The sequence below is a fragment of the Chelonia mydas genome, chromosome 3 (assembly GCF_015237465.2).
Source record: "Chelonia mydas isolate rCheMyd1 chromosome 3, rCheMyd1.pri.v2, whole genome shotgun sequence".
Classification (NCBI taxonomy): domain Eukaryota; kingdom Metazoa; phylum Chordata; order Testudines; family Cheloniidae; genus Chelonia; species Chelonia mydas.
In genome coordinates this window covers 107142356-107168197 of record NC_057851.1, presented here as the reverse complement: position 1 = coordinate 107168197, position 25842 = coordinate 107142356, and the positions used below count along the sequence as shown (strand labels likewise).

Genomic DNA, 25842 nt, shown 5'->3' with positions numbered 1-25842 from the left:
CGGCACTGTAATTTCTGCTCCCCTGAAAGTGTATCACCCTGCATTGAACGGCTGTATTTATTTTATTTTGTATAGATTCTTAGACTGCCCTCATCACCGTAGTAACTGAGTATCTTCCAGTGGTGCATTAAGTGACATGACCAACATCTATTGCGTGTAGTTTGTTCAGTCTCCCATCCTCACCCTCAAGGGAGAATTGTGTGTGCCATGAAGTGTTTTATTTTGATGGGGTTTGTTTATCGGGTGGGGGGAGGGAGGGGATTTTTTTTTTAAAATGTGTATGTTGCTATAGGTGTATGTTGGAGAAGGCAGGTCAAAGATGTGCACCTTCCATGCAGAACAGAAGATGGTGAGGTTTGCGATGGGCCTTCATTTCTATGGGTGTTCATGCTACCATCTTAGACCGGGCCCTAGGAACTGTCTATTGCACAGACAAGATTTAAATTTATGGAAGAAAAAAAATGCCATTGTGCCAGAGGAGCTTGTCAACCTTGATCTTCATCCTGGGGCTTTAGGCGATCTTTTAGATATCTTGGGCCCAGGCCATTGAGCACCTTGAAGATAAGGACTGAGATCTTGAAGTTGGCTTGATATTCTATGGGAAGCCAGTGTAGAGACTGGGGGATGGACCTGATGTGATCACAGTAGCCTTTGCTGTTGAGGAGATTGGTTGTAGTGCTCTGGACTAGCTGGAGTTTCCTAAGGGCCGAAGGCTTCATGCTCAGTTATCCTGCACTGCTGTGGTCCACATAGGAGATGACGAAGGCATGTAAAACTGAGGTCAGGTCGTAATCTGCCAGTATGGGACAGTTTACTAGCCAACTGAAGATGATAGACGGTATTGCTCTGTATAAGCTGCTGCTGTATAAGAGCTTAGCATCAATGAGGAATCCAAGAACACTTCTAAACTACAGACTGAACTGACCAGTTGTGAGGGTGTTTCTTCAGCCAAGAGAGACCTGCACCTGGACTCATTTACAGACTATTCCCCCACAGCTACACAGCTCTGAGCTCCTGTGTTGAGGCAGCTACATAGTGTGCTAAGTACTGCATTGTTGCCTTCCCTATCTGCACAACCTCTTAATCCTGAGCCTCACTTTCTGCCTGTTTCCCACCATTTGGCTCCCATGTGCACTGCCCCGAAGTCCATAGGACCTGGACTTTATAAAAGGGCTACAAGCAAGAGCAGGTGTACTCCGCGGCAATCTGGACCTAAATTCCATGGCAAAACTCCCTTGTTTCTGTGCCACTCAGATTGGAAATTCTGTAGCAGTTTCATTTAAATTAATAAAAGAAGGTTTTTATTAAGTTAAATACAAAAGCGAATAACAATTAGCACAATAGTTGTGGCATTATTTATTCTGATTACTGCAATTTATTTTACACTGTCCTCGTTATTTCAGTTTTCAATATGCTGCAGATTGGTGCATTGTCAGTATATAAATTGCATTTCAGAAGTCGCCATGAGTAGAAACCTGGGTTTCTGGAATGATCGGCAGGGGGCACAGAGAGCTTTTGAGGCCTGTGAAGGCATAGAAAGTGGTTTGGAACTATGGGATAAGTACATTTGTTGGATGTATCTGCTAAACTAGTCTTCAGTGAAATAGTTACGTTTGGATTTTTGGAACACAATTCTGCAGCATGGGGTGTATTCAGCACCGAGCTCCACAGCCATAAAATCATGGAGTATATGTGCCCTGGGTATTAGACTGACTGAAATCAGTCTGCCATTTTCTCCAGTTCAAGGACTTGGACCCAAGGAAAATGTATTCTGTCTTTAAAAGACTAAGGGCTAGATCCTGTGCTCTGACACTCAGTGGTCCAGGCCTGGAGAAAAGGGAATAAAATTGGTTTGACATCACCTTTGTGATACCTGATTTCTGTGCTGCCTCAAAGGGCTGAAATGGGAGCCTTATCCGGGCTCAGAAAAGCCACAGCACTTTGTACTACAGCTAGCCTGGAGAACAGTGCATCATCTTTACTGCCCCTACACACTCTCAGACAGCATATAAGGCTACAAGCTAACCCAAAGGCTGCAAGGAGTCTCTCTCTCTCTCTCTTTGGTTTTTCCACTTTGCTTTGTGGATGGACTTCAGTCCAAGGCATATGTTCTTGCCTATGACATCTGGTCAAGGAGGTGAAATTCATACCTCCCGGAGCCAGTTTAGGGGAAATCTAGCCCTCTTTTATTTATATTGCCATAGTGCCTAAGAGCCTCAGTCCTCAACCAGGGCCCCACTGTGCTAGACAGCAAACAAAAAGACAGACCCTGCGCCCAACGCAACCCTAGAAATATTTCAAGAGACATAGGTACATGGGCAAAGAGTTAAGACTGCAGATGAATTAATCCAACCAGAGCATATGCCCCTATTTGGCTCACAGAACAAATAATAATTCTCCATAGTTCTCTGGCTTCTGGAATCTATCCCTTATTTTGTTTCCTCTTTATGCACTTGCCCAGTTACTTCTTTGTTTCTAATTCATCCCTCCCTATATCCTCATCCCTTTCTTTTCTGCTACATTGCATCTTGTGTCTTCTTTCCCTAATCACCTCTTTCCTTCTTTTCACTTCCCTTTGTATTTTCCCCCTTTTAAATTCTGACTGCATCTTTCTGCTGCTGACCTTCACTGGAAGAGCAGGTGGGGCTGTTATTTTAGTGTACACTTTTGATCTATAAAGTGTTCAGAAATGGTAATGGTGAAACTGAAATTAGTCATAGTCGGAGGATCAAGTTCTTGGGAGGACTTTGTTATACAATGCCTCAGATATTGCTATTCTCAGTGCAGCTCCTATCAGAGAGAGATTGTAATAAAAGGTGGCAAAGTGCTTGTGAATAGTTCAAGCTCTTCATCCTCATTCAGGGTTCATTTCATATTCACTGTTATCGCAGTGCTGAGATGAATTCATTTGGTATGCATGCAGTTTAACACATCTAATTTTGTACCACAGGTGTTCTATTGTAAATCAACCTTAGCATTACACATTAAGAACTGTGGTATCTTTGCTATGTTTTAATGTCTACCTATCAATCAGCTGACATTATACTTAGTTACTCTGAAATATCTAGATAGCTACTTGTCACTCATGTGGACGACAAATAGAACTGTCCCAATATTATTACTATGTTAACTAAAATAAACACACCTCTGCCATCACATTCATTTCAATTAGAAATCCACCTTTCTAAGGGATTCTATTTCAAACAGTGAAAATGTATTTCAGACTTCATTAGTACACACACAGTGTGACCCTGGAAAGCACTTCCCTTTTCCTCCCTTTACCCAAATACATAAAGATGGATTAGCACAATAAAAGACTGAAGTTTTGACTTCACAACACCAGGATGGACATTCAGAAAAGTTTTAATATCTTTAATTCAGTGAAATTTGGGTGCCACAGACTCACTCTCTCTCGGTCTCTCACTCCTGCACGCACACACAATATCACTGCTCCAAGAGCCACCCAAGCTGGAGAACATGAAAAACAATTAGGTCTTAAAGGGCACTTAGTCAGAAAAGTGACTCTTTAAAAATGAAGTTATAAGCCTCCGTATTTGTTTCCTCACAATGACTCCATTTCTGATTTGCTTAGTCTGCAATTTAGAAGATCACTTCTCTAACTGCCAGCCCCCAAATTCAGCCTGGGATTTAAAACTCTCCTGTTTTTTGTCCTTCACATCAGCGCCTGCCACAGGTGCTGACTTTTGTTTTTGCCAGTTTGTGCTTTCCACCTTCTGGTTTCACTGTGCACCACCTACATGCTCCTACCACCTATTGGTGGCTTATGGGTGCTGAGCACCCTCTATTTTTTTTTTTTTTTTTTTGGTGGGTGCTTGAGCCCTGGAGCACACACAGAGTCAGCACCTGTGCTACCTGCAATAAAGTTCTTGCCATTAAAATTTAGTTGGCAATTTTGTTGATGCGGTGGGCATTCTTCAAAGCACTTCAAGCCTAATATGGTGATTTTAAAAAGCTTGATTTTGCCACCGAAGCAAGCAGTTATGACCTGAAGGCACCCAGCGAACAAAGAATCTGAAGAAGGTGCCATTTTCACATAACCATTTTTCTGAGTACAGACACACTTTAAACTTTATTTCTACAACCAAGAACAAGATCCGTCATCCATAAACGTTAGGGCTTGTTCAGCCACAAACTCAGAAGACGATGTCTAGAACAGGACAAGAAGGTACATCTCAGATGAAGAAAGTAGATCTAAACAATATGGTGGAGTGGAAGGGGACGAGTCAATCAAATTCATTTGTTGTTACCTCCCCTCAGGAGTTTGGATAGGATTTTTGAACTTAGTGCTGGCCTCTCTCTGCTCCCACTGAAGTCAATGGTAAAACTCCCATTGACTTCACGGGGAGGACACTTAGGCCAACACTGAGTGCTTTTGACTACAATAAAATGTTTAAATATAGCAGAAAAATATTTCACTGTAGTGGTAACAAGTGCTGGAAAGGCCAATATTCTAATCATCAGGCACGGTCAGGAGGCAAGTGGGAACACATACAAAGGGAAATGATTGATGAAGACAATTCCAGTATATCAGAAAGGGAGAGCATGTGACAGATGTATTAGTATAACTGCAACAGAGATGTCTAAGGCAGCAGAGAAAGGAGCATTTGCAGAGAATAAATGAAATATAAACGTTTTCAGCAGAACTAATATAGCATCTCACAGTGATGCAACCTGCTACAAGATGTCAGCAGAAATAACAACTCGAATCAAACTCAAGCGTTATCATTCCTGTACACTGCAGTATTTAAATTCTATCTATTGTGTCATTCGTCTAATGGTCAAGCTAACATACAAGTGCCTCCTTTCTCCCATGATCTCAAGAATGGGACCAGACAATTCAGTTTTACTGAGTAGAAATAGAAAAACAATCCCAGCCGCTTTTGTTGTTGTGTTTAATAACAGTTGTGCATTTCTCTTTCTAACCAAAAAGTGCCCTTCCCGAATCTATGAAGAGAATATGACGAAGAGGAGAAATTAAAGCATGCTCCCATACAGACATAACTAAACATAACCAAATCACCAACGTGGAAAATGATCCTATAATCAAAGAACTTGCAATGAATAATGAACACTATTTAAAGCCATCTGAAATAAGTGGCAGGTCAGTAATGAGGCAGTAATGGATTTCAAGAGTTCTAAACAAACTTTCCCTTTAGGTTGCCTCCTTTTTGGGAGATGAACAAAATAAAATGCAGACGATAGAGGACTGAAGTGGAATGTATCTAATGTATGCAGGAACTGGACAGATCGCTGGGGTGGGATTAGAGCTGGTCAGGAATTTTTCAATGAAACTTTTTTTGGAAAATGCCAATTAGTCAGAAACCTAAACATTTTGCAGAAAATGATCATTTTCAGAGTTTTTTTGACTCAACATATTTTTGAAAAAGTTTTGAAGTTGTCATGGCATTTTGTTTTGACTACTTCTAAACAAAAAATTACAGCTTTCTGGTTCAAGACAACTTTTTATTTCAAACTCTAAGCTAATTACAGTAAAAAAAAATAAATAAAAATGGTTGAAACATAACTGAAAATTTTCAAAGTTATTAAAACATTTCAACAGTCCTGAATCAAAAAAAACTGTTCAGATTTTTTTGTCCCAGAAAAATTTGAGATTGACTTTTCATCCCAATTTGGGTCAAGAAATTTTTTTTCAAAATCTTAAAAAAATTCATATGATAGGAAAAACTTTTTCTTGTCCATCTCTAATTGAGATACAGAATCCTATGGCATCAATCCAAATGGATTCCTAGTGATTAAAAGTCACTGTAAGGGTATATCTACACTTATTAGTGGAGACAGTTACACGTCCATGTACTGCTAGAGCAAGTACCCTGTACCCACTCTGAGTAACCACATATGCCTTGCTGGGCATGAGTCTACACTGTGTACTAGGCATACACCTGCATCCACAGTGCCTCTTTTTGGTATGCAGTGTCAGTGCTAACATTTCAGGGGCAGTATCCCAGAGCCATATGTCTGACTGGAGCCATGCTAGGAACCACCTTGCTGCATGTTGCTGGAACTGTAGGCTGCCTTTATGCATTTGATGATAGGTGGTCCCTGTTATCTCTCCACTACACCAAACTGTTTTGGAGACATGGAGCAAGACCATGATGATGTGGTTCCGCTCCTGCTCGCTGGAAAGATATTCATGTGGTGCAATACTAGACAGAATTCGCTTTCATGTACATTTTATAAAAAGGTTGCTCTATTGGTCTGTTTTAAATTAACCAGTTTGAGTTTAAGATGCCTTTTATTTTGCAGGAAAGATTGCTCATCTCTTAATAGACTAGAACTGGACCAACTTCAGCTGGTTAGAGAGACAAGCTTTCACACTTATAGACCTGAAGAAGAACCCTGTGTAAGCCCAAAAGCGTCTCTCTCGCTAATAGAGGTTAGTCCAATAAAATATATTACCTCACCCACTTTGTCTCCCTAGAACCAAGTTAGCATTTCTGTTTGAGTGCCAAAATACCACCACAAAGCACAATATGCAGTATTGGGTCCAAAATTCATGGGATAAGGGCCTTACTTAAATCCCCTTGAAGCCAAAATGTGGAAAAAACAGGCCTTTAGTCACTTGAAGATGTAAGGCCGAAAACCCCCATAAAAGGACAGCTCTGCCAAATGTCCAGGCATCTTTACATAATTTATTAGAGACTGAAGCAGCATCACTCACTGTGATTCATTCACAACAAGCGTACAGCATATTTTTCTAGCTTAGTAGCAATAGCCTCAGCTGCTGTTTTCTACAGAAGCCAGGCAGACATGAGAAACGTGGCTGTGATAATAAGTGTAAGTTAACTACATACAGTACTGTCTGATATCAGGCAATTCAAATGTTCACAGAAAACATGCAGTCATTGAGCTCTCCTGCATTTATTTCAGGGGCAAGTTTGAATATAAATACGTTTCTGGAATAGCAAACAGGGAACAACATTTTGTTGGATATCATTGCACAAACATGGACCTCTTCTCCCTGTAGAATGGCATCTTTTTTCCATTAAGACAATTCTAAAGCATCATGCCTTCCACAGAACCCTCACCCATTTCTCAGAACTACCACTGGCATCATGCAAAAATGGCCATACTGGGTCAGACCAATCCATCTAACGTAATATCTGATCTTGGACAATGGCCAGCACAGGCAAGGGCTTCCTCCTTTCCCCAGTGGTGTTCAACCCCCACTCAGCCCCACGACCCACCCCACTCCACCTCCGCCCTGCTGGGATGGGTGTGACCAACCGACCCAACCCTTCCTGCCCAGGCTCTCCACTCTCCATGCCTGGCTGGGCCCCCACGACGGACCCACCTCTCCTGACTACCTGGTGCCATGTCTTCCCGAGGCAATACCTGAGGGGGCCCACACAAGGTCACTCTCCCCCTCCCCCGATTTGTCAGGGTTCACACCAGAATGTGGCCAGCAGCAGCATTTTGGCACTTGGTGGGAGTGAAGGGATGGGAGCTGCTTCCAGCCGCAGGGGAGGAGGAAGGGATGATCCGGCCCATGTCTTTTCAGAACTCATTTCCCCCACCTCCCGCTCCCGTGGCATGGCTGGAAGCAGCTTGTGCCTTCCTGGCTGCATAGTGTCAAAATGCAACTAACACCTCCAGGCTACTGCTGGCCACCGACATAACCCAGCCACCTCCTGCTAGGTGCAGGCAGGAAGGGGTTAAGCCCTAAAGATGCACTGAGCACCAGGGCTCAAGGAACCTGACTGCAGGGGCTTCCACGAACATGGCCAGAGAGGTGGCTCAGCAGGGAAAGGTGCCTAGGGCATGAAGCAGCCCCATGCTCCCTGGGGGCAGGACCCAGGATGGGGGAGGGAAGTGCTAAGCCCCTGCCCTGGGGGCTGCTCTGGAGCCTGCAGGGTCGGGGCATGAATAGACTGGAAATCACTTCCCCCCCCATCCATCAATCCAGAGCTTAGCTGAGGGGCAGAGAGGCTTCCCCATGCCAGTGCTGTGTGGGGCTTTGGCACATGCAGGGCTCGGCTCTTGTTGGCCAGCTCCCCAGGCCAGAGGGTCTGGGGCTTTCCTGGGGTGCCAGCCCAGCCAGAGGCAGTGAGAGAAGGAAGGAGCCTGGCAGCCAGGCTGTTGGTGAGCTGAGCGCTCCGACCAGAAGCTGGTTCTCCACACCGCACTGGTAGCAGGACGCACCCCCCTGGGGGAGTGGGGGAGGAGCAGCAGGGCTGGTGGAGGGGTGGGGTGGCAAAGCAGAAAAGCAGGGAGAGGACAGTGAGAGGGGAGCACATAAAGGGCTGATGACTGGGCAGCAGAGACGACACATAACTGGCTGTCGCCTGCCCACACTCACCAGCCACGGCAGCTCACAGCATGCAGCCAGAAATGGGACGAGGCCCTTCTGGCCGAGAGCCAGCACACAGTGTGGGCTGCACTGACGGACCAGCTGGGACAACAGCTGGCCCCACCTTCTGCATCTTTACCCCACCACCAGCTTTGCACACCTGCCCCCATCATTGGCCACTGGACCACCCCACTCACCACTGGTGCGAGAAGGGATCTGACCAGCAGCAGGACCCACTACCACTGATGGGGGGAAAGAGATGGAAAATATGGGACAATTTGCCCGTTTTTAATAAAAAGGCAGACACCTGCAGGAGGGCTTAATTACGGGACTGTCCCTTTAACAACAGGACATTTGGTCACCCTAAAAGGCCCAAAAAGCCTTCGTATGAGCAGCTCACCAAAACTGACCCTAGATCATAAGCTAGCCATGACCCAATAGCACAAAATAGCATGTTGTGATAGGTGAACTGCTGACAGGTAACCACAAGATGCTAGGTTATAGCAGCTTAGGATATTTTAAGTTTGGACATCTGTTGATGTTCCTTCCACAAGAATACCATGGTAAATAATGGACATATATGCTAATAATCTTGAGGTAAACAGATTAGCAATCTATGGGAGAATGGCAACCCAACATCAATAAGGTGAGGAAATGCAAAGGAAGAGGGGATGAAACTCCTACTCCATATGTCTTAGGCATAGTAACACATTATAAAAGTTGCATCCTGGCCTGCGTGCCTTGGGTATGTAACACTTGGGAGATGTTAGGATGACAAACACTAGTGATGGTGATGAGGAAAATGAGACGGAGGAAGAAAAAACAGCAAATACTTCAAGTTGTTCTGCAAGGAATGGTTTGAGTACATGGATGCTCAGATGGTCATTCTGTGTTATTTCTACCTTTCTGGGTTGGATTGTATGTAACACTGCAAACTTAGTTAATAAAACTTACTCAAACTTAGGAAAAGCCTTCTGTAATTGTGTTACAACCATGCATGTCAGGGTTTACAATTCTAATAATACTATGCCTGATCTTGGGATGAGAAACTCAGAGTGTTAACTGGGAATTCTTAAGTAATAAACTTAATTAATACACAATCAATAGATCAGGCAACACTAAGGCTTAAGCTGTATTAGACAGTCTTAAAAAAACAAAACAAAAAAAACCACATGTTCATCACCATGGTACTGTGGAAGTGCCTTGACTACATTGCACGCACAATGAAGATAAACACTCAGTGGGTGTTATTCAGTGTAGCTCTATTGGAGGGTATATATAGCTCTACACTTTAATTTTTAGTCATGTTCCTACATGTGTTAATACGTTAAGTAGAAAGACAACAGTAATTTGTTCTTTGTCATGTTTAATCCTGTATCACTTACAAGAACCAAGGCTGTAAGATCCAGACCATTTTTGTTCAATTTTTTGTAGGCCCATGAAGTGTGGGGTCTGTTGAGGTTCCCAACCTGGGATGGATGTTGAAGTATTCATAGAGGTGGGGTGTCCCAGGCTTCATCAGGTGGTTTACAAACATTCACAGCTTTAAATGGACTGATTCTATCAACATCACAATGAGGCAAAGAAGTTGATAGACCCTCCACATCATTAACGTCAGCTTTCACATGAACAGCTGTGCCATTTTTTCCATGAAGATTGTTAACAGTGTAATAGCTTCATAGTGTCAGACTACTGGCAAGAAATGCTTTTCTTGGAGACCCCATGTCCACCCCATGAGACTCTCTATTACAGAGTGCTTTGCAGCTGACAGCCCCTTGACATTGAGCTAAAGAATGGAGAGTGAAGAACCAATGACTACTACTCCAGTACCCTTATAACTGGAATCCAGATTCATTCTACTGTTTAGTTTCACTCAGATGGTACTCACAGGGTGCACTATGAGAACATAGCAGCATTGCTCAACATCTGCTCAAATGGAGAACTGGCATATGACCCAAAAGCAGTATATATAGGAATAACTCTAGCTCATACACTTTACTATAAGGACCACCACAACAAGTAGCTCCAGAAGATTAAGAGCAGAAATAGCCTTTTAAATAAGCTTGCAGGCTCAACTTCGGGAGCTAATGCATGAACACTGCAGAGCTTGGCACTAGGCCTCTGCTATTCAGCTGGAGAATAACCACACAGGAGCACAGTAAACTCTCCCCACACACAGTTAACTGATGTGCATTTGACTCAAAATGACAACAAACAGGGACTATGAGACCGACAGACACTGAGTGGTACCAGTCCTTTCTAAAAGCCCGACTCCTAACATCAGGTATTATATTGCAGCAAAGGACCTCCTTGACAAAAATCCAGGAAATACCACAACTGCCACTTTTCAAAGATATGGCAAGTGACTCACCAAAGGAGCAATCTGGCCTATATTCCTGGCCATCTCAAAGGCAGACGTTGTCACATTGTGGCGAGCCGAGTGGGAACAAGCTGCTCCCTTTGTAAGGAACTCCTTCCACATCACTCAGCTTGGTGAAAGACTGCCTGGCTTCTTGCCCCCATGCTACATCTGATGCAAGCTCAACCATTTCAGATGCAGAGTGGAGAGGTGTGTGGTAGATGACCACATCCTGGAACTCAGGAATGGTCCTCTATGTGGCTGAGGTGCAGTTGAGGATGCCGCACACTTCCTGATTGACTGCTCATCCGGTGCTGATCCATCTGAGCTTTTTAGACACTATGCTCAGAGATTCATAGATTTAAGGCCAGAAAGGGCCATCATGATCATCTAGTCTGACCTCCTGCACATCACAGGCCACAGAACCTCACCCACCCACTCCTGTAATAGGCACATAACCTCTAGCTGAGTTACTGAAGTCCTCAAATCATGATTTAAAGACTTCAAGTTACAGCGTTTCCACTGTTTACACTAGTTTAAACCTGCAAGTGACCCATGCTCCATGCTGCAGAAAAAGGCGAAAATTGCCCAGGGTCTCAGCCAGTCTGATCTGGGGGAAAATTCCTTCCTGACCCCAAATATAGTAATCATTAGACCCTGAGCATGTGATCAAAACCCAGACAGACACCTGGGAAATAATTCTCTGAAATAACTCAGAGCCCTTCCTATCTAGGGTCCCATCACCAGCTATTGGAGATGTACTGCTGACCCCAAAGCTACTGAACGCAAAAACACTTTTGATGCCTACTTAAGCCCTCTCGACTTTTTATTTGGGGGGGGGGGGGGAGGAGGAAGGGGATTTATACATTTCTGTATCTCCCTACTTGATATTTTGAATTTTCCATTTTTACTGTACCACTTGTGCATTTGCTAATAAAACTCGTGTGTCATGGTACAGACATTTGCATCTTCTTGTGATAGCTAGCATGTGCTAGAATTGACTAAAAATTCAAGTGTAGACATACCTCACATCTATGAGCCTATGCCGATTTACACCAGTTGAGGTTCTGGCTCTTTAAAATTTAAACTTAGCACTGGAACCAAAAAACTGCCCATCTTCTTGGTTTTCAAAATATGGATCCAAATAGTATGGCTTGGTCTTACCTTTATTTCAAATACTTTCCCTGTCTGCCAATATTGCATCTTTCTCTAGAAGTTAGAGTTCAACAGATTTGGGGGTTAACTTTGAATATGCCCCTACCCCAGGTGCAGAGGCTTACCTGAAATTTAAATTAATCTTTGGATCCAAGTACACTACACAAAAGGGGAGATGCACAGAGTCTCTTCAGTAACTCAGAGAACCAACAGCAGTGGCAGACTTACTACTAGTCATGCTGTGTAAGTGGGTCTTGATGGTGACAGATGAACCACTCCTCTATTCTAAACAATGTCTGACAAATAATCAATATCCTCCTATTTACCAGCTCTGCTGCCCCTGGCCCTGCCTTTTCTAGGTTTGTTCCATGTTTTCCAGCCACTGTTATTTAATCATCATCTAATTCTTTACTTCCCCCATGAATGCCAGGACATGACAATATAGAAGTTTGGATTACAGAGTCTGCTTCTGAGGATGCTGTATCTCAAACTACATTGCTACTTATAGCATGACTACTGCTGCTCATGTTAATGTTGTTTCCCCCATTCAGTCCACTACGGAAATGATACATGAAGGGCTAACCTTTTTTAAAGTGCTGTTTTTTCAGTGTTTTTGAATTCAGCAGGAGCTATATGCTCAATACCTCTGAAAAAAATAAGGCCACAACCAAAGCACAGAAGTATAAAAATTCTCCAAGACCTGAAGAGAGAGTAATCAGATCTCTGTCCTACTCCAAGTAATTGTGAGGAGTTAGTCCTGCGTCCTGACCTTGGTTTAGTCAGGACTGCTACTTTGTAGCACAATGATGAAGCCGCTTCTGCTCCTCCTCTTTAAGATGTGCTTTGGTAACAAGTGTAACATGAATGTGAGGGTAGGGCTCTTAATCTTCTTTGCATGGATGTTTGAGAGCCTAAGGGCTGCTGCTGAGAAGTATCTACCTCCCACTTGTTCTGAGCTAACTTGTAAGGTCCATGACAATCAGTTGCAGAGTCCTACAGTAGATTCAGTGGTGGATAGGGATCAGTGCAGGTTGGGAAGCAGCAGCAAATTGCCTTCAGCTTGTTTCATTTAGGAGAAAGGCCATCATATGTATAAGGTGCAGCCCCTTCGTGAATGCCTTGCCTAGGCTGAGGTAGAGCAAGTAGTAGCCGCCCACCCTGCAGGTAACATATGCATGAACTGCTGTGGCAAGAGGCACATCTGGGAGGAATGGGTTCTCCAGAAATGGAAGAAAGCATTCTGGTAGTGGTTACAATTTGCAAGGCATTTTTCAGGACAGCAGTTATTAGATTGTTCAGGGACCCAAGGCTATGCAGTTTAACTGCCTGAAGTCAAATACCTACAAGTGAGAGGGAGGCAGTGGTGTTCACCAGTTCCCCAAACCATTTACTTTGTAGCATCATTTTAGACTTTGTTCTTCAGTTTGAGCCAGTTGTTCATTCAGGCTGCAATTGCCTTCATGCACACGGATATCTGTGACAGCGTGGTGTCAGAGCTGACTGGAAAAGATACATAGAGCTGCATGTTACGTTCTTGGAAGTGCCGCCCTTGTCATCTCAGTATGACCTACGGGTGACATCTAGACGATGACCAGCAGGAGTTGCAGTATTACGCCCTTAGAGCTCTTGAGCAGGAGAAGCTGCCCATCATGATTCCCTTGACACCTTTGAGGAACACTGGGCACTGTCCAGGGTTCTCTGCTCGGTGTCCCCTTCAGGTTCCCTTTGTTTGACCCTTTGACCTTCACACTTGTCCCTGTTATATTTTTCGTTGTCCCCTGTAATTATCTGAGTTTCTGGCCCTTGTGGATCCTCCCCACAGGCTGGGAGAGGGTCCTTTAGCAGGGGGTGTGCTTGTGCCTGCCCACTTTCTGGAACTGAATATGTGGGGGGGATGATTTCAAGACCAGCTAGGAAGAAAAGAGTTAATGAAATTCTATTGTCTCTTGCTGGGGCAGGTTGCCAGATCAGCAGCACTTTGTGGTCAATGGTGTTTAAAATGGATAACAAGCTAAGCAAGGTAAGATCAGCCTGTCTTCTCTTGCTCCACCCCAATGAGGAATTCCTCCATCAGTGCAGTCTTGTTTCCATGCTTTGTCTTGAAGCAATACTGGAGTGGGGTCCACGATATCAGTTGCTGGAATCTGTTCAGTACAGAAGCTAGTGGGGTCTCTAGCATACAGTGTTACTCTGAAATTTGTGATAGCTTCAAGAAGGCAAATTGGACCATCAATGTCTGATTAAATTTAGTGGCCAGTTTCACAGCTGATGCCATCCACCAAAACCTGTTTTCCTATCCTCTGTCTGAAGTTTTACACTAATAGGAGACATTTCACTGAAACTGGGATGCTTCCTTCTGATTGGATCTCATTGATTTGATAATCAAGAAAGTATGTGCACAGTTTATGGTGAACAGTAACAAGAACTAGCCCTAATGCTATGTTGCTTAGGAAAACGTAGTGAAATGAGGGTACGACACACACTACTTTGCCATTTTGCCTGATACAGCACCTTAAAAGAAATACAGTTTAAAAAAAAGTGATTAGTTCTACGGAAAAATTGTCATCACAAAAAACCAACACTCATAACAAGTTGCATTTTTAAAGCACTGCACAAACATTCATTCATTCATTCACACACTCCAACACCTCTGGGTAATAGAATAAAGTACCCTCATTTTAGAATCAGAAGAGATGCTGAGAGGTTAAAAGGCTTGTACAGTGCCAATGATCTGATGTGCGATCGAGCCAAGATTAGCATTCAGGAGTTGGAGGATTCCAGTCCTGTCCTCAATGCAGGTTATCCAGTTTCTTGGAGAGTCCATTCTAGCACTTAAAAATCACAGCTATGTAACAACCACTGGGAGATGGGATCTTACAACATGTGAAGTTGATTGTGATGCGAGTCCTGACCTAAAAATCTCTAGTGCTGGCTGTGACACATGTAAGAGAGCATTGGACTAGGCATTTCATAACTCCTTGTAGTGAGGCGGTCTGGTTCCCCGCCGCCCCGGAGAGGGACGAGCCTCTCTAGACGCCAAAGTGGGCGGAGCCAGCAAACCAGGTGCCTGCCCCTCAGAGGTCAAGGTGTATAAAAGCCCGACCCCAGAGCTCAGTTGAAACACAGCCACCAGAGAGGCCAGACGCATGTGGCGGAGCTCCCAGCTGGGAGACCACGGCGATTGGCGGCCAACCCAAGGACTGGCCATACCAGCCAATGCCTAAAGCTAGCCCGAGCCCAGAGATGCTGCCAAGTTTGCTGTTCGCCAGTTACCCAGAGGAGCCGCTAAGCCAACCGAGTGCCAGTTACCCCGAGGAGCCCATGGTGTGTGACCCCTTAGAGGACGCTGGCCAGACCCAGTATCTCTGGAGGGATGCAGTGGAGTGCGTGGGCCTGAGTCCCCCCTGCCACCCATCTCGCGGGTGACAGTCTCCCCCTCTCCGAGGCCGCTCGGAGCCAGGAGCCTGGGTTTGCTATTGAACTCAGCTCAGCCCCTGCCTGAGGGCCCTGAGCTACTGACTGTTTGTTGCCCTGCCCTGACCCAGGGCCTGGGCCTTGCTATTGAACTCTTTGCTCAGGCAGGCTAGTTCCCCGACACACCTGACAGAAGTAGCAAGGCGGTCTGGTTCCCCGCCGCCCCAGAGAGTGACGGCCCCGGCCGGACGTGCCTACACTCCTATACATCAAGTTACAAAGCACTGTACCTCAGAACATACACAGCAAACACCTACCCATCCTTAAATACCAATACACTCACTAAAGTTCCCAATATACAGATAGGCCACTTAGAATAGGAGGAAATTAGGAAACATTTCAGTTACTGAACAACATTTTCACCTCCAAATATTCATCTAATCTTCCTCTTCTCTGGGGAGGCAATGATTTCTAGTGATGAAATCATGGGGCTGGGAGGCAGGACTTTTTGCTTCTAAACGCAGACTTTCACTGGCAGTGTATTACCTGCAAAGACTTTGCATTAGTTTGGCAAGTCTCTTGAGCTCTGTGCCTCAATTTACAACTCTACAAAATATGTATGATACTCCCCTACCTTGCAAAATTCTCATAAGGCCTTATTTTCAAAGCACTATGTATGACCTAAGGAGTTCTGCATAAGTATATTAGATGAGTTTGTTAGTTGCTTCTCTTGCTACCTTAATTAATTCCACATTGTAACTAATATTAAAGAAACTCCACCTGAATTTCTTTAGTACTATGCCCTTTCTTACTATACTTAAAATGATTAGAACAGAAAAGAGAGGTCCTGAAAGGACCAAAGTAGGCTATATTAATAAGCTCTCTGTTCATCTACTCCTTTTGAATAAGGTGTAGTTATTGTAAAATTTTAAACTGCTACTTTCACCAAATCCCTATATTCTTTTGATTGCCTATCATTCTACCTTCTCCATCTCTGTAATCTGTTTTCCATAATAAGCTATCCAGAAGCGTGAACAGTATTTCAGACAAGGCAATATAACAGGATCATACATGGCTCCAGTTTTCCCACCTTCAGTTTCTCAAATTACAACCAGGCCACTTATCCAACATCACCACCCCTGGTTGGGGTCTGAATTATTAAAATAATATCACAGTTCAAATGTCAAGTTGGGCAAAAAAATGAGTACCCCCCTCCCCTCTCTCAGTTACTTCAGCCCCTTCCTGGACTCAATAGTTTTTTCCCTAAAACTTTCTCCCTCCAAATCTCTCACTGGGGGAGCAGGCTCCCCCTTAGGGGAAGTACCACATGTGGGCTATTATCAGGTGATCCTGATCACCCAGCTGAACTGCCAGACCAAGCCCAAATCCATTACCTAGGGCCCAATAACTAAGCACAGATGGGGCTATGCTCAACTCACTAAAAGAACCAGTCCCCTCCCCAGACAGGCACCAAGTAACTTCTTGTAATATTTATAATGGACCAGGCTTTGCTCTCATTTGCAAATGTGTAAAACCTGTGTAAATCCCAAGTCATCAATGGAGTTATTCCTGATTTACATCAGTATAACGGAAAGCCAAGCTTGGCCCAACACCACCTTTCCCATACCTTGAATTTGGTTTATTAAGAGAGAAGCTGTTTCTCATAGTCCATTCTGTTTGAGAGTGAAGCTGCAGACAAAACTTGAGGTGATGACAAGAGACATTAAAAACTGAACAATTATAAACATCTGTTATGTGGCAACAAGATGTAGTACATGAACAGAGTAGATAATAGTCTAAAGTTGCATAATGGGTTTACTGAACTGCTAGAGATAGCATTTGTGTGATACTAGGTGTCCCTTAAAAATGGTTTTCTTTGTATAGTGAGTCAGGATAGAGTTATGAGGTTTTCACTGTGTGGCTGACAATGCACCTGCCTCTGTGGATAAATTATGGGCTTCATTTAGCTTAGTACTGCAAAGATTTTGATTTTTACATTCACTCCCATTCCTCTCAATTAAAGTTGCTTTTTTAAAGGCTTTTGTTTTTGCTTAGCTGTGTATTTGAATGCAAGACACCCAATATCGTGTCAGAGCAATGTTAATGTGTGACTCTGTTCCCATTTGTGTTAAACTACCCAAATTTATGGCACAGCAGTATCACTGCAACTTAATTGTGAATAATGATTTGCTGCTTGGTGCTGGATCTGCCATTTTTAGCACTTAATTAGGACAATCCAAAGAAATGTATTTTCTTACAGCTTTGTAAGTGCTTATGAGGCATGGTGTGAGCCCTATAATATTTCTTACCTCAGCCAGCTGCCTGACACAATCCAGACTCTAAGTAAAGTTATCCCCAGTTTGCTTTATTACAAGATCAACCCCATCAACTTTTTTTTTTAAATAAAAACGACTCAAAGCTTATGGAATATAGAAAACTAAAAGTACATGAAAATCTGAATAAAAACACACTATGATTCTCAATGAAATTTCCAATTTACTAAACAAAACAGTTGAGAATTTCTAATAAAACTTATAATGCCACAGAGGAAAGTGTTTCATAGTCAGACACCTTAAGGATGGAGGTCTTAATAGAAATATGCTACCTGGTAGAAGTTCTAATACAAAATTTAAAGGCTTCATATCAGTGAAATATGACAAAAGACATTAAAAACTAGATTATAAACGTCTGTTATGTGGCAACTAGATGTAGTACATGAACATAGTAGATAATAGTCTAAAGCTGCAAAACAAGTTTACTGAACTACCAGAGACAGTATCACACAAAAGCGAATTTTGTTAAATTTAGATTATTTGATTCACTGTATTGTATCTGTAAACAGATCTTAAGTACCATTTGTGACAATCTGAAACATTTTATTATAGGCTATGAAAATACTAGCCATGTGAAATGAGGTACAATAAATTATAGGTACAGTTCTTAGGCATATCACTTTTAGTACTAATTTATTTTATTTTTATTCTGGTAGCACCCACAACATGGTAGGCCCTGTTTACACACACACAGGAAGATGCAACCCTTCCTCCAACATGCTCACAGACAAGAAAACAAGCAAAAGGAACGGTGGAGAAAAGGCAGAGTTGTGAAAGTCCTTGAAGGCAAGCAACAGAAGCTTAAACTTGATGTGGTTGAAAACAGGGAGTTAATGGTGAGATTCCCAAAGGAGGACATGGTCAGAGTGACAGACAAGGTAGATGATCTTAGCAGCCATATTTTGAACAGACCTGAGCAAGGCAAGGGACGTGTCAGAAAAGCCAGACATGGGGAGGCTGCAGTAGTCAAGACAGGAGCTGAAGAAGGCCTGAATGAGTTTTTTCGCAAGGGAGAGTAAGTCAGAGATAGCTATTAAGTGATGGGCCTTAGTGACAGGAAGAATGGTGGTGTTGTCAAGCAAACAATGTGTGTTTTAATATGGCTAAAAACAAAGAATGTAGGCCATAGTTACAGGATGGAAGACTATCTCGGGAAGCAGTGACTGAAAAAGTTTTGGGGTTTTTGGTTGATAATTAGCTGAACACAAGCTCCCAGTGTGACACTGTGGCCAAAAGTGATGATGCAATTCTGGGATGCACAAGTAGGAGAATCTTGAGTAGGCACAGAGAGGTTACTTTACTTATGTATGTGGCAGTGGCGTCACCACTGCTGGAATACTGTGTCCAATTCTGGTATCCACAATTCAAGAAGGATGTTGACAAATTGGAGAGGGTTCAAAGAAGAGTCATGAGAATGAATAAAGGCTTAGAAGACATGCCTTTTAGTGATAGGCCTAAATAGACAACTCCTTAGCGCAACAAAGAGAAGGTTAAGTGACTTAGTCCCAGCCTATAGGTACCTATGTGGGGAACAAATATTTGATAATGGGCTCTTCAGTCTAGCAGACAAAAGTATAACACAATCCAATAGCTGGAAGTTGAAACTGGACTGGAAATAAGACTTAAGTTTTTAAAAGTGAGTGTAACTAATCATTGGAATAACTTACCAGTGGATGTGATGGATTCTTCATCACTGGCAATTTTTAAATCAGGACTGGACATTTGTCTAAAAGATCTGCTCTAGGAATTTTGGGAAAGTTCTATGACCTGTGTTACATAGTAGGTCCAACTAGATGATCACAATGGTATCTTCTGACTTCTGAATCTCTGACTCAATGAACAGTGACAGAGAACAGAGGAAATGGAGAGGATTTTGGAGGAAAGATGAGGCATTCTACCAAAGTGTGCCAGGATACTTTATTTGTAATAATTACATTCCCCAAAATGTGGCTTAACTGTAGGAACTACTAAAAACCACCACAACCCACAATGGAGAACTTGGACAAACCTCATGTGAGCGAACCTAAGAAAGGATCAGATTTCAATGCAAGACCTAAAATACACAGGCAAACAATGTGGAACCAGTGGAGAGCATCTCTGACTTCATTAACTAATGTATTGACCTGGATCTGCCTTATACCTATAGGACATTAAATATCATATACACATGCTCAAGCTGTTACCCTGAAAAAAATTGATGAAACAGGCACACATACTTACTATAATGGTTAAGTTATCTCATCATAAATATGCTAGGTTTAAAAAAGATTGTGTAAAATAAGATCAGTGTCCTGGGATGTTGATCCAATACTTAGCATAAAGATATGTAACTAGAAGTGCCAGCTCTTCCTTTTAAGGATAAGAAAATTCTTAGCTCACGAAAGCTTATGCTCAAATAAATTGGTTAGTCTCTAAGGTGCCACAAGTCCTCCTTTTCTTTTTGCGGATACAGACTAACACAGCTGCTACTCTGAAACCAAAATCATTTTGTAACTTTAGAAAAGGGTATAGATCAATGTCTCATTCATTGTTAAAATGGACAGTATATTTCTCTGCACATCTCGCTTCCTAGTCACATTATCTTGCCTTTATTCCGAGTGCAAACAGCACTCCCAACAAAGGTTTTAAGCTTCATACATAAATATATCCCCCCCCCCGCCCCCGCAATACTCAATCAAGTTGTCCATATCTACAAAATATAAAAACATGAGCATTTACATCAGAAAAAACTATTCAAAATTATACTGATTTACTAGGAAGACATCTTTACACTCCCTTCCTGGGTTCAGCTCTGCCACCTTGTCACCTCTTAATTTATTATTAAGGTATATCGGTAACAGGCAACCACAGTAACACAGTCCATGCATGGAGGGCTGGCATCCTCATGAGGGAACAATGAAATGAGAGTCAAAGACTTACCTTCCAATTAGCAGAAACTCCCCAAGCACTCCAAGGCGTCTCATGGCTATGAGGATCCCCCTCACGGTCATTCCCTCACAGAAACAAACCACAACCCTGGCCTTGGGTAACCTTTCACGGAGTTTCCGCAGCAGCCGATCAAAGCTCTTTTCCCCAGCATTGCTGTAGATCTTGTCTGAGTGAGCGATGCACAGGCCTTCTTGGGCAGCCAGCTCTTTGAAGGCTTCCATTCCGCTTTCCCCATAATTTCCTAAACAAAATAAATTATGAGTTTGATTTTAATTCAACAGCAATAGCATATGACAGCCTGTTAAGAGGGGATGGGGTGGTGGGAAAAATCTTCTCACATCAGCTAATAATAGTATCGTTGACATTAGGGGGAACTAAGGAGATTCTTCTTTTATTAACTGATTAGTGAGGCTGTTGCATTCTCTGCCTATAACCCAGTACTCTGTATGTAACTGGAATGCCACGGAGCAATGAGAATTTCCTTTATCTTAATTATATTCAACTTGGCAACTGGAGGCTTTTGCTTTCTTACTTTCATTAATAGTGGATGCCGAAAGCAGGCGTGGAAAGGGACAGAGATGGAGGCAAGGGGAACAAAGGTCAACTAAGACAATGAGGATACCAGCTCCTTTGTTAATACTCTGAGGTTGTAGGAAGGCAGAAGTCATGGTGGTGCCACTGGCTACTCCAGCTGTTTAAGTAACAGGAATAAACACTGAAATGAGAAACAGCTCTAACAGCCAGTGGCAGTTCTAGGCCAACATTTAACTTGCCTCCGCTATAATGTGCTAATTAATGAAGGTAGCAATGCTGTTTTTCATTTACAGGTTGATCAGTTAAGTGCTGCTGTTGCTATTATCCAACTATAGCTAAAGAAGGACAGGAGACACTAGATATGGTTTTAATCCGGCCACAACTTTATTATTAGATGTCTGGAACTACCTGGCAGACAAAAGTGTACAGTGCAGGTAACCCCATGTTCATTCAATAACTACCCGGGGGTGGATGGGAAAGGGGGGCAGGGAGAAGAGAAGCTTCCACCAGCCCTCCCCTTTTTCCATCCAGGTCCCAAAGCGAACCCACTGCTGGGACCTTACCATCCACACTCCCCCTCATAGGAGGGGGAAGGTAGGCTATAAGAAAGGGGGGGTGGGCTCCCTGCCATACCATTCATAGGAGCCCCTTTTCAAACCCTCCATCACTACCCTCTTCCCCCGTAAAGTTCTGTTCCCTTTCCCTCAGTAAGCCGGACAATGCCTGCCTCCTCCCTCTTGCTTAAAGGGGCAGTGTGGTCATTCTGGAGTCCCTAGATTGCAGGAATGCACAGAAGTGCTTATTATTTAAGGGCACTTTTGAAAGCATCCCTCCATGTTCTACTACAGTTGCTAGGCTATTCAAGTAAGGCCTTCTGCTGCTGTTTTGGGGTTCCCATGTGGAAATGAGTTGATCACAGCACATATTATGAGCACTGGAACAACTTCCCCATGCATAACTGTCATCTGGAAGAGCTTTTCTATTAATTGTTGTGAATGACACCAAGAATTGAGAGGAAAGTGTGTTTATTTTCCCCCCTCATTTTTCCAAGCAGGCATTGCCCCAGAAGTACCAGTAGTATTCCTTACACTAGAGGAGGAAAGCATGAAAAAGTTACTCAAAGTAGAAAGGAATGTAAGCAAAGAATAGCACCATCGCTACATTCCTGCCAACTTCAAAATAGATCTAGAGAAGGGAAAAAAAAGAACTGATTCTCTGGTGCCCTACACCTCATGTAATCATTTACACTAGTGCAAAAGTGAGTAAAAGGAAAGCATTCTGATTTTGTAGCATTTTATACCCACTTAGCCCTAGTGTAAAGGATTGACTAACGTGAAGGGCAATGAAAAATCCGGTCCAAGATTTTTATTTTTTTTTTATGTACAATATTTTTTATACACATCAGTTTCTGGGATAATTGCTCAAATTAGAAACATTTGAAACTTAAGCCTCCCACAAACTTTGGGGGTTCAGATAAAATGGAACCTGGCTCTGGAACGACTCTTGGTTTTGCTTTTATTAAAAAAAAATCAAATCCACAGTTATATAAAACCAACTCTTTCTGCTGCAGAAGCTCTGTGAAGTCACAATCTATATTTGTGACATTACATTACAATTCATTACCATGAACACGTATGTCAAACCACCACTAATCAGGCAATATGAGCAGACTGATTACAACAGAGAACTCCCTTTTACGCATAAGTATTTGTTACTAGCAGTAACAAGAAAGGGGCACAAGAGATGTATGTATTTTTATGGTGCTTACATGAAGTATTCTATTTTGTAATCTTTACTGGAGTGTGGCAGTGATTTTTCAACTGTTAATACCTAACCCAACCAACGTGCCAATCATCTGACTACTGCTACACATATACCTTTCTTGTGAAACTACAGAGATGGAATTGATCATGGTCATTAGGCCAAAGAGTACAGCTTCAGTTTCTAGCTTTCCTTCCATGTGAAATTTTCAAATTAGTAAATACATAATAGGACAGTTTTAAAATAACATTCTTCCTAATGGTCTCCCAAGACACAAACTATGACCCAGAAGAAATAGTTACCAGTGTGAGAATTTAGTGAGGAAACAAGATTTAGAATGATATGAAAGCCTGATGAAACAAAGGGCTTTATTTAAAAAAAATGAAAACAGGTATTTTGTGAAAGATCAGGCAAGCTGATCAGGTGAGGCCTCACATTCCCAGTCAAATTTGGATATACCTTTCTAGGCCCTAACCTTGCAGTCGCTGCATAAGATCTTGCAGGATAAGGCAGTAACATGAATACTCTTCTTTTTTATAACTTTGCTTCAGTCACCAGACTGATATGGGACCAGATGCCATGGAAATCTTGAGTACTGACCTAGCACTACTGAAAACTTTTATTCTTTTGGGGTCAGTCTGTGATACCATGAAGTGTGAGGAAGGGTCTCTTAGATAAGATAGTAATTCCACTGAAATCAATGGGACTACTTCTAGAGTATGGTACTACACAAGAGAAGTAAAGGGATCAGAATCTGGCACTTCGTGGGTTTTGGGGCTTTTTTTAAACACACAGAGACATACGAAATGCATATGCCAAGTTATTTTTAAAAGGTTCCTTACTTCTAAATTAATAGCGCCCTAAAGTCTATGCAATGTAAAGTGGGATTTTCAAAGGCTCTCCTTAGCCTAACTCGGCTCCCATCTAAGTCAATGGTAAAACTCCCTTTAATTTCAGTGGGAACAGAGGCCAATGCTGAGCAATGATAGTGTTGTTTTTGATAAAAACCAAAACACTAATTAATTCTGAGTAACAACTGAGAACACACCTGTCTGTAACAAAAGAGCTTAGTATTTACTCTAAGATATGTAATTTAATACTATTGAACAGGAATGTATAATACGAGGTGCCAATAGAGGAAGAGTTACTGCACATCAGACCACTGGAAGAGGATATTTTCAAGACCGTTTGAAGGAGGAAAGAGCCAAGCCTAAGTGTGGCTATCTTTCCTTCGTTAAAGCACTGTTGTTGTATCCATGTTAGGCCCAATATATCAGAAACACAAGGTGGGTGAGGTAATTTCTTTATTGGATCAGCTTCTGTTGGTGAGAGAGACAAGCTTGAAGAAGAGTTCTGTGTTGGCTCAAAAGCTTGCCTCTCTCACCAACAGAAGTCGGTCCTATAAAAATATATTACCTCTCCCATTTTGTCTGTTCTACAGGTCAGAGGCCTTTGCATTGTTCTGAGGCCACTTACAATCTATCATGTATGTGAATGCCGGTGTGAACTAGATGACACACTGAGCTCAATCACCCACTATATTTAATTGTTTATGATTTTTTTCCTTGTTATTCTCAGTATGTTTCTATCCTATTCAGAAAACAATACGAGCTCCATCTGGTGGCCAGAATAAAACCCTTAAGCAAAGTTTATGTAACCTAGTGGGTAAGTGCTTCCATTTCAATGGTAGCAAGTTCAAATCCTATTAGAGTTGAGTTTTAATAAAACTCCCATACATCTTTATTCTCAGTGCCAAACAGAAAGTGTTTTCCCACCCCCCCAACACAGATGGTAAGGCCATATTCTTCCTTCAGATATGTACAAGTTATTTAATGGAGTCAGAGCCAAGTGCAATTATCTAAGGCTAGAATATTATTCTTAATCTTTACAACCATAAATGGAGAATATTTTAACAAAAATGTTCAGACTTTAGTAAAAAATAGAATATATAATATTACTCCATAGAATGAGCATATATTTCAGACAAGGCAGCTAGAAGCTTAATCATAACACTTTTACACTTACCTAATGCAAGGATATCAACTTGCTTTAAAAAAATTTAGCCTCATTAATTAACCTTTGTGAGATAGATAAGGTATTCATTTTATAGCTGCAGAGAGAAGTTAAACTACTTGTACAAGGTCACACATTGAATGTGAATGAGTTGGAAGTAGAATCCAAGAGTTCCATCTGAAAGGCAATATTGACTTTCTGTTGAACTGTGAACTCTGACAAGTATATCCCTATTTTCTTTGTCAATAGAAATGCCCCTCCCCCAATTTATGAAATGGAATGAATTGTTTTATGCCTGTTTTATCCTTAAAATTTTCATCAGCTCTCTCAACTCCCCCCAGCCTCCCCTTTGGTGCAATTAGAGATTAATTCTTATCACTTTACTCAAGCAAAACCAACAACCTGAGAACGCACGTGATATATGTAGAAAGCAGCTTGAGTAGAGGAAAAAAAATAAAAGGACATTTCAGACATATAAAAATGTGTTTCAAGGTAACAGCCCTGTTGGAAAAAGTTAGCTTTATAAGTGGTCAAATTAAACAAGACACAGTTAGACAGCTCCGCACATGAGAGCTTTCATGAATGCATTCAGGAACTGCAGCAGTAATGGTGTTTTATGTTGATTGAAATTATTTGGTTGGTTTTGTTCTTGCTCTCTCATTTATTTAAAAAAAATAAACACACACACAACCTTTTGTTTATCCCAGCAATCATTCTACCTGGCACATGTTTTATTTGCTAATAATACCCCATTCCGTATTGAGCTCTGCAAAGATTCATGGATCTCCCTGCATGGAGCTCATTGCAGGATCCATCAGTGGCAGCCAGATGTTTAAGGGAACCCAAAAAAATGGTCATTTTGCTCAGCTCTGAATCATATTAACCTGACAGCATGGGGAAGTCTGCACAGAAATGAAGTTTGAAATTTAGGCCTATCAAACCAGCAACTTTCATTTATTCAGAAAAGGGGGTGGGAAGAAGAGAGGGAAACATAACATAAGCAGCTGTTTCCTCCA

The 25842-nt window shown here is 42.3% G+C and overlaps 1 protein-coding gene across 3 annotated transcripts in view; it reads right to left on the bottom strand.

Moving 5' to 3' along the window:
- The window catches only part of GRM1 (glutamate metabotropic receptor 1), a 251247-nt gene that overhangs the window by 193070 nt on the left and 32335 nt on the right, over positions 1–25842 (bottom strand). For all 3 annotated transcript variants that reach the window (XM_043543088.1, XM_037894932.2, XM_007056263.3), the window contains exon 3: positions 20510–20759. In XM_043543088.1, the coding sequence (XP_043399023.1) occupies positions 20510–20759 (250 nt within the window). The remainder of the gene's footprint in view (positions 1–20509; positions 20760–25842) is intronic.